This window comes from Sprattus sprattus (genome assembly GCF_963457725.1).
Source record: "Sprattus sprattus genome assembly, chromosome: 7".
Lineage (NCBI taxonomy): Eukaryota > Metazoa > Chordata > Actinopteri > Clupeiformes > Clupeidae > Sprattus > Sprattus sprattus.
This window is the reverse complement of record NC_137926.1, coordinates 21333580-21343738: the sequence shown is the minus strand read 5'-3', so window position 1 is coordinate 21343738 and position 10159 is coordinate 21333580. Positions and strand designations below refer to the sequence as shown.

Here is a 10159-nt window from a genome sequence, read left to right as displayed (position 1 = left end):
AAATGACAAACACAAACACCTTTAAATGACTATATAATTAGATTCTGATGACTTTCACTATTAATTAGACAGAAGCATAACTGGACGCCTCTGAACTGTAAGTGATACAGTAAAGTCAGGGATATGGGATTCACAACAATGATAAATATCTCAGTGGCATCTACCCTTTCCCCGTCTAAAACAATACTATCAGTCTTAGCCTACTAGTTTACTTGTAGGCTAGCCTGCAACAACAACTACAACCATAAACAATCATCGTAATTCATCTTTCAAATGGTAGACATGGCAATTACAGATAGGCCTACTGAATTACAACTGCCCATAGGTTAAGTGAGGTGTAAGATAATACACATATATGTTGAAATGTAAAATTAGCAAAAGGCTAAGAATCCTCAAAATTAGTGTCATTGAAAATGATAAAGGGTAAAACTAGATCAAATGAGAACCATTCTGATTTAGTTTCTATCCAACCAACAGAAAACAGTTAAGATTGAAACACTGCTTCTCAATAAAACACCGGTTCCTTCATTCTTACATTTTTTTTCTTGAGACAATACTGCTAGTTCCTTTCGTGAATAGTTTTATAGAAGGTTCAGAGTCTCAACAGAGGGGTCTCTTTCTTCAGCAATGTGGTTTCTATTACGAACCACCGCTTTGCTCCGGGGAGCCGTAGCTTGCGTTGGATTGCAAGACGCCATATTGACTCAACTAATAGGACACCAAGTTAGAGGCGCGCTTTAAGGCACGGTTTCACACGCTTGATCTCCCATTACAGACAACACGAAATTCAACATATAAAACAGCACTTTGGTGCCTGAATTAAACAGAGGGCTGTAGCTGCAGAACAAAGGGAACGGTCCTTTTCATTTCCTGTTTCGCACTGGAAACAAGGGAATTCTAGCATTCACTTTGTCATGTATTATAGTGTCCAGTGTAGCGTTTCATTGCGATTCCAATTCAGTCGTGTCGCTACCTGCACAGCAGACTATAGGCAAAGTGACGGTTCTACACTTTCAATAGTAATCCGATATCCAAATAGCTCAGTTACCACGCTCTAACTACGCAGGATTTTGAAGTAATTTGATTGTTTGGAGAAGAGAGAGAGTAGATACTGTTTAATCAGCTCCTGCGTTGCAATACCGTTGCATGAGTTTCCAACACAAAACATTAATTTCTCTCACGGAACACATAGCCTACAATGTTTAATGTAAGTTGATGTACCGCACCAAACTTCATACCATGTCCCCACCGCTGACGGGAAAATCTATCTCTCTCTCGCTCTCGCACTCTCCCTTTGACAGACAGACACACACACACACACACACACACACACACACACACACACACACACACACACACACACACACACACACACACACACACACACACACACACACACACACACGAGCCATCTCTCTCTCTCTCTCTCTCTCTCTCTCTTACACTCTTATTCAATTACACAACAAAACACCAGTATGCAGGCAGTTCCCGTTCAAAAGGATATGCACATGACAGATGATAAATGAGAAAACAGGGAATACTTTTTGATTTCAAATTCATAAATTATAATTTAATACCAAGAACAAATGTACAGCAGAATGCTTGTTTACAATAAGCTAACACAAACAAACAAGAATTGTTTCAACTATAAACTTCCACACACACTCACGAATATCACTTGCAATTAATAATCATAATAATAATAAAAAAAAGTATCTATACGTTATCAATACCCTGCAGTAATATATTTTATATATTTTTATAAAAACGTGGGTCAGTTTAAACTGTTCATAATTACAATCATGTATCATTCTCTGGTCCATATGTGGCATGTGAACAGCCCAGGATAACTGTTCAATCAACTACACAATATGATCCCTTTTTATCCAACCACAACATGGTGTCTTGTGTGTTGAAGAAAAGCCTCAAAACAAGTACGAAATTGCAAGCTCACGCACGCACGCACGCGACACACACACACACACACACACACACACACACACACACACACACACACACACACACACACACACACAAACACACACACACACGCACGCACGCACGCACGCACACACAAGGCATCTGTTACATACCAAAAAGGAGCAGAACACTAAATCAAAATAGCTACCCCTCTCCAAACCAGCTCACCCTGTTAAGTCTTAGCCTATTATTGAACGATTTTGTTTCTTCTTTTAAATACAAGGGCTAATGTACTGAATGCACAGATTATATCTATACAGTCAAAAACATTTACATTTATATATATCAAAGGTAAAATAGGTTAGCGACCTGTGGCCATGCATTCACAGTCTAAATGAAAAAAAAGAAAAAAAAAACATTTTGTCGTAATATGTATATACATTACAAACAGAACTTTCAGTGCTACTAGCTAATTCTGCCACTCAATTTGAAGACATTTGTATTACCGAAAAAAAATGGCAACCACAGTTTTTTCTTAATCACATATACTTTGTATAAAGAAAACTGAAATGAATTGACCTATATTTACAACAATACTGCTTCTAATTGTTGTGTTTCAAGTGAAATACACAATCTTAAGACTGACTTTACCACCCTAACCGTGTTCCCGATGTTGTCTCTACTTAAATATCTCTCAATAACAAATGAGTCGTTTTTGCGCTTGACAGGCACTTTAATGCTTTAAGTGTAGAGGGGAACATTTCAGGGACGTTGTAATAATACTGTTCTTCAAAATATTCCAGACTCAGAATGTATAGACGTGATGACCCTTGACCTTCGTCCTGTTTGTCTTAATCCTAAATAGTCATTTGTTTCGATGATGTGTAGTCATATCGGTTCTACATGTCTCAAGCCTGATATTAGCAGGTGTAATCTGACATTAACGTGTAAGGCCAAAGTATGCAACAGTGCTGCTACCATAATGGCCTTGATGGATCGACAGTTGGTAGAATAATTTGTTCTATTATGATTGGTCACCAAGGTAGATTACAGTAATACTTTTGGATCGACCAGTTGTCTGCAGCGTAAAACTGTCGGACGACTGTTGGGCGACTGCTGTAAAAATCCAGGTCTCATTAAAGTTTCAGGCGGTAGGCTATGTGTTTCGGGTGTCCAAGAACCACGACAATGATATGAACAGGTACACCCAGCTGCATTAAGACAACCGTCTCAATTAGAAAGAGAACATATTCATTTGGTGGATCAGAAAGTTAACCTGAATCCCAATTTCAAAAAACCCTGCCAGTCTTAATTGTGGACCATCAAACGAGTAAGTGCGCTTGCAGCATTAAGCATAACCTTTTCTCCTATATTGCTGTGGATTACGTTTTAATTCTTGAAGAACGTTTTTACATTACTTAACTGTTTCATAGGAAGTCATGGTAATTAGAGAATAAAACAACTGCATACTACAGAATCACATAGGCCGGTTTGGAACCATAAAGGAGAAAGAAAAGAAAAGTACAAAACAGCTATAGATACATGGACACAGGACAATATAGTTGTTTGGAAAAGAGAAAACCCTTTCTTTTCCGCTAAATTTTTCCAAATTCATGTTTTAAATGCACTTTCGAGTTGCGTTTTCCCAAAGGATTATCAAAATCCAACTCATTTGTGTTTCCTTTTTATTCTTTTCTTCTCTTTTTTTTCCTTTTTTTCATTTTTTATACCAAAAAAAGGAAGGGAACAAGTTGTTCAGAATGACACTGGAGCTTTTGTCTGGATTTTTGAAAGTTCGCAGAATGTCTCATTTCTAAAATTCACAGTCATTTATGAAAATGTCTTTCTTCTTGAGAGTAAACTCGTGTAACAGCCGTTTCCTTCTACAAAAGAAGCGCTAACTAGTGTAGTCTCAGCCCCTTTGATCATTCCTTCTGCTTACTGAATGGACATGTAAGGCCAGTTAAAACTGCTCCCCGAAAGCAACATATCCCTGATGAGGGTTTCAATGGGGGTTTTACCTACCAATCGGACGAAAAATAATTGCTCTATGACCGAAGAAGAGACTGTGCGCAGCGAAGGCAAGCGAAGTAGTAACTTCCCAAATCGAGTTGGCTGGTTGGGGTACTGGCTCCGAACGTACTCCTCCAGGGCACACTGAGACTTCTCTTGCAAACTTTCTACATGCGCCACATCTGACAGGCCGCAAGCATCTGGAAGAGAAGGAGAACAAATGTTTAGCATTTCAAACGTATGTACCTACATCACATACACATTAATCACAATGCAATCAAAAACACCAAACTCTGGAGTAATCTTGTCATTGCAATTCAAGCACTGGGGGATATATGCATCAATATTGAAAGCTTGATTATTGTAGCCTATGTCATGTTTCTTTTTTTTTCATCTCAATTAAGCCACATCATGGTTAAATAGAGCACTATGCGGGTTTTTTTTTACAAACATAATAGGGACCTCTTACGCTATGGTCAAATTATTCATATAAAGCGGGTCAATTATTAGGCCTTCATCCTCGACGCGTAAAAATGTATTCATATTTTACTGGGTGTAACATTTTAAGCTGCGTGTGTTGCACTAATTATTACACTGTGTGGTCAAATGAACCATTTTGGTGGGTTGGGAAACATTCATTGTTAACACGCAAACAACAACAAAATATTTATCCAAAATCACATAATAAACAGTTAATGAAGACAAACGATTGCTTCATCGGCAAAAGGTGTTGACAGAAAAGTATATTGTGTACCACTTCATGCACAATGCACCACGTATACTGTGTGTGTGTGTGTGTGTGTGTGTGTGTGTGTGTGTGTGTGTGTGTGTGTGTGTGTGTGTGTGTGAGAGAGAGAGGTCTGACCTGACCTCTGTACTGCTTTTTGATTTCGCTTTAAGAACGACTACAACCCGAAGGGCAACCCCCTTCGAGGGGCAGACTGCGTTCAGTTGCGCCATGGCAAACACTACAGTAAATATGGCCGTCGCAGCCATGTAGCACAAAAGCTATGCATTGTTCTTTGATTAAGAGACACATCAGGCACGCTAATTTCGGATTAACAAACTCCTTAAAAATAAATACAAGGGGTTACTTCGAAGGCAGCAGTGTTGTTTTGACAGTGCTGTGACCCGATCATAATAAGTCATAAATACATGTTTTCATATGATTTCATGTGTATGTCAGTAATGGTTCACATGCAGTGACATATTCAGTATGCTTCGATGTATCGCCTACTGCGGGTAAGCATTTAGCATTTTTGTTGAGGGAAATAGGGATCCAACCATACTTGTAGCGTTGCTTAGGTTGTAAAGTGTTGTATTTGAAAAGCAGGTTATTTTCCACTGCAAGTCTGCAATATAAAAATAAAGAAAGGAAGCTTGGGTCACGACCCAGTTCTGGAACAAGTCCAGAAAATGTCTTGAATCCCTAGATCACCCTAACATAACAAGGAAGAACTGTGAGCCCCTCCACTTGGAATGAATCTCCTGCTTCTACACACACAAATCGGCTACTATGGTAGTTAAGAGATCTACATTAATTTGAAAGAAATACAAATGATAAAATAGTCTAGTACTGAGACCACCTGAGAGGAAATAGTCGGAAAGTTGCGCGGAAATGTGTGTAAATGGAACATTAGGCCTCTCTTCCCTTCCTCCTATGCGTCTCCCCTCCCCCTCCAAGCGTGACATCATTTATATCTGTCATTCCACATGAATACAAGTAACTGATTGTATACAAACAACACATCGTTTAGCACGACCACGTTATTATTTTAAATGTAATATTCAGGTTAATTTATTACTTGGCATGATTTTTTTAATCAATTTGAACAATTTCTGTTGTGTGTTGTGCATTTTAAGCTATACTGTAATGAACCAAAGTTGTGTGAACTGCACAGCCAATTCCGTTCACCTGCACTAATAGGAACAATCTATTAATTTTACAATTACAATGTCTGAATTACACACACACTTGCGAGTACTGAATACCGCAATAGAATTCGGGTTGGATTGGATTCTTTTAACATAAAACAATTTAATTTAATTATTTTCTATTGTTTATTTGTTTAGATGTCTTCCTGACTTTGAATAAATGATTACTAGACTGGTGCAACTTCATAGAAGCTGAAACTTAGACTAAAGCCTACGATAGACCTAACTTAACCTTTTTTCCCAAAATGGAAATACATTTAAGTTGTGTTTTGTGACCTCTGTGAAAAATACCTGGCAGACATCGATAAAATATGAGTTTTAAGAGGTAATTTGGTACGAGATTTCCGCAGTAATTTCAAACTTACCCGTGGTGAATAACACGATGGCCTTTAAGCAACTGTATTCAGCAGAGTCAACGTGTAAAGCTTTAAGCTTTTCCACTTGTTCTTGGAAGATCCTAATGTGGTCCATGAAGGCGACCACTCTGTCCGCAGACATAGGAGAGGCGTGAAGGCCAGCCGCCGCCAGAAGTGGAGCCACATGGAGCGGCATGGAGCACTGCGCAGCATTGAGCACAAACAACTCACTCCAGGTCAACCTCAGAAGGGCAACCTGGTCTGTAATCTGAAGGTCTGGGAAGAAAGGGATATTCCTGGCCCACTCCACCGCGCTGAAGAGCATCCTGGCCGCCAATTCACAAATGTTCTCGATGCCCATGATGTTGTTGGGTTGCATGCACTGACTACCATACCGGGACGTTGGGTAGGGTTCCGCTCGCAGCAGAAGAGAGATATATCCGGATAAGTAGGAATGGCAGTGCAGAGGGTCCCCATTTGTCAAGGCGAACTGACCATGGTGAGGCTGTGTGGGTGGCATCCGTCCCCTTTGCACAGCTGCGGTAAAAAGAGAAACTGCATATATTTAAACTCGAATTCTAAGGAAAATACAGTATGAGCTAATCCCAGAACATTTCATGACACTGTTGACCGTTTTTTGCACATCAGACTAACCTACCATGTAGTCAATGCCACACTTGTTTTGTTTCCTGATTTGAGTTTGTATAGTGATAGACTAACACACATTAACACGACAACAGAAATAATATTGTCGGTGGCTCATAGGGAGAGATCCCTTTAATAATTACAAAACAGTCTAGTGGTGCGCGAAACAATCCAACAATTGAACATGTGACAATGTTACCATGTTAACAAAGTGACTGCACGGGAAAGGGTCGTTGTATCATCTATAATACAGAATTATCGGAAATGGATATAAGTGTTAGTCCTCTTTCAAATGTGTGTAGGCTACAACATTACGTGGTATGGCAACATGAGCTTATTGAATACATGCACAAAGAAAGGCAGTCCTTTGATGCTAACCCTTAACCTACTTAGCTAGCTATTCAGTCGGGCATATACTTCAAATAACTATATTTGCGGATTATTGTATGAGTATGATTCAATAAAAAACCCCAACGTCTATATACATGTTACAATATCTTCGTTCGACTCTGGCTGAGAGCGGAGGGCTAGATACAGTCGATGTCGAGACCGTGTGTGTGTGTATCTAACACGCCGTATCCTCACACTCCCCTCGCCATTAAAAGCTCGGCATATCTGCATTTGTAGGCTACTATTCAAATCCATATGCATACAGTTTTAATAACAATCAATACAACCTTTTGCAATAAAACGTCTGTATTTTAACGTGTACACGTATGGCTGACTGATAAAACACTTAAGTCGAGAGATACAGCGGGGGTAGGCGATATCTACGCTCCGTCTAGAGCATTAATAAAGGCGGTTCCTTCGCATGCTCCGGTCGGGCAGCCTGAGGAAGAGGAGTCGGGAGAAGATGGGGGACGATAGCATATATTATTCATTCAATGCATAATACACAGACACAAGACTTCAAAAGGAAATATAAAATCCGAATACCTTCCCGTCTCATGCCAACTTTCAGGCATTTTTTGAGGCGGCAGTACTGACACTGATTGCGATGGTGCTGGTCAATGGGACAAGTCCTGTTGGCACGGCAAGTGTAAGTGAGGTTCCTCCGTACGCTCCGTTTAAAGAAGCTTTTGCACCCCTCGCAAGTGAACTGGCCATAGTGTTTACCGCTCGATTTGTCCCCGCAAACCACGCATTCTATGTGCTGTGGTTGTTGCTTCTCCGGTTGACTTTGCGTCTGGTTAGTCGGCGTAGATTGCGCCGTGTTGTTCGGAGGTCCTTGAACGGGTGTGTGAGGGGTCGGAGGGGCAATCTGAGAGGCCGTTAGATTCAACTGGCCTGGTTGAGTGTTCGGAAGAGATAGTCCTCCTTGGCCTTGCGAGAGAGTGCCCTGGGTGTCAGCCACATCGTCCTGGGAGCCTCTCCACACTACCATTGCCATATCTATCAGTCAACGTTAAAAAACTTTTTGTCTTCCGTTTTTGGTTTCGTGATGATGCGCCTCTGAAGAATGTCTCACGATATTTTTCGGTATGGGCGAAAATGAATTATTCACTGTCGGCAATGTGAAGTCGGATTGTCCTTAGAAACTTGCGCAAAAATGACAGTGCAGCCTATTTCTTTGTTTTCAGAACGTTGCCGAACATATGGTCAAAACTGATGCGAAGACGAGCCGAATAACAGCCTTGCTTTTGAAGGCCAAGTCCAGGGGCGCTTGCACTCATCCATCCAGGAAACCCATGAAGGAAAAAGGAAAAATAATTGCGCTGACAAAATGCTATGTTAAAGAAACAGACCAGAGACTTCGAGAAACGCGGTGAGGCGAAGCACAAAATCGCACAGCTGGCGTATGCAGAGAGCGAGCGACACTAAGTTCCAGCGTGAGTCTTGAAGAAAACCAACAACTGGCAAAATTATTGCAGCTTCTTCCTTTTCTTCAATTGAGGTTGCGCTTGCAGCAGCGCGCAGCTGAAGCCCGTGCTTGAGTCAAATATGAAGTCAGCTCTCCGGCAAGCAAGAGTGATAATAAAACAAAAAGAGCACAACCTATAGAACCTCCTTCATGCGCGTAAAATAAGGAGAAGATGAACAGAGAATCAAAGTGATCAAATATGTTAAAAAGGGGGAGGTTAGGAAGTGATTGCGATTTGCAGGCGCTGGGCTGGCAGAATGCTTTCTCTCTGATCAGCTCACTGAGCTCTCTATATAGTGAACTTTGACACGACTGCTGCAACTTAGAACACGTTACCATGGAGATGAGTTGCCATATATGGAAAGTGACTGTGTTTGACTGGTCAGAGCTCATGGACCTCCCCCTGAACCCCATTGGCTAGTCGGCACTTGTGCTACTTGGTGCTTTGCCAAAGCGAGGAATGGAGGTCGAGATACCGTGCGGTCCTAAAGGGAGTGTAGTTAATTTTTTCTGGGGAAAATCCTTATCAATCCTACAATTTTTCCACAAATGAAATGTAAAATATTAGAACAGCCTGAAAGGTATTTTTGAACGGTTGGTCTATGCATCATTCACTTTTATAAATAATTGTGCCTATACGACCGAGTATCACATTGACAATCTCCAGAGCAATGTGTCAATAAAATGGACTGAAAATTAACACACATCCCCAACAGTGTCTGTCATTAACACGCACATGAGACACAGAACTTATGATATCAGACTACTGTGAAGGGAAAATATTGCCACGAAGTAGTGAAAATGTTTACCGAGAGTTTTGCACCACTAGGAAAGACACTTAAACTCCACACTACTAGCTGGATACAAATAGTCAAACAGATCTCGCTCTAGGCTATGTAATGAATACATTCTTGGATAAAGGTAAATCACGAATGACGAGATTCAGTGTGATGAGTGCTGTTAATCAATATATTTCATTTTGTACTAATATGGCCAAAAAGGACATCACATATTGCATATCACTCAACGCAGCCTTTACGACGAGGTCTGTATGACATATTTTAAATCAGAATGACTCCTGAATTCAGTATTATATTGTTTAATGTGTACTAGGCCTGTTTCATTGTTTTATGCACACACAATGACAGACACAACTACTGATTAGGAAAACTGATACCCACATGACATTTAAATAGTTATATATGTACTTTCGTGAACATCTGAGCGTGCCAAGCTATTATGCCCGCTGTGAGTCAAAACATAGGAAATAATTTAGCTATTGCTCCTTGTATAGATTTATTTGAAGGTCTTGCGCTATCTCCACAATTTGTCAGCAACTGCTTTTTTAGAAGCCTACTATCAAGACTGGACATCCACACCTGCGAAAGCAAATGATGCTTTAACCGCACTGACAGCGCACCATGAGCTG

At 40.5% G+C, this 10159-nt stretch overlaps 1 protein-coding gene across 1 annotated transcript; it reads right to left on the bottom strand.

The window, feature by feature from the left end:
• Positions 1–1653: 1653 nt before the first annotated feature.
• nr2f2 (nuclear receptor subfamily 2, group F, member 2) lies at positions 1654–8726 on the bottom strand. The gene is made up of 3 exons (XM_080842470.1): positions 7806–8726; positions 6234–6761; positions 1654–4133 (listed from the first exon to the last, which is right to left on the bottom strand). Exons 1-3 carry the CDS (start codon positions 8257–8259, stop codon positions 3859–3861), a joined length of 1257 nt encoding a protein of 418 aa, XP_080698596.1. The 5' UTR covers positions 8260–8726; the 3' UTR covers positions 1654–3858.
• Between the last annotated feature and the right edge of the window lie 1433 nt (positions 8727–10159).

Coding starts and splice junctions, on each gene's coding strand:
- nr2f2 (XM_080842470.1), bottom strand. CDS start 8,259: ATGGCAATGGTAGTGTGGAGAGGCTCCCAGGACGATGTGGCTGACACC. Junction 6,762..7,805: donor AGTTGGCATGAGACGGGAAG/GTATTCGGATTT, acceptor TTTTTACCGCAG/CTGTGCAAAGGGGACGGATG. Junction 4,134..6,233: donor CATCGTGTTATTCACCACGG/GTAAGTTTGAAA, acceptor CTTCTCTTCCAG/ATGCTTGCGGCCTGTCAGAT.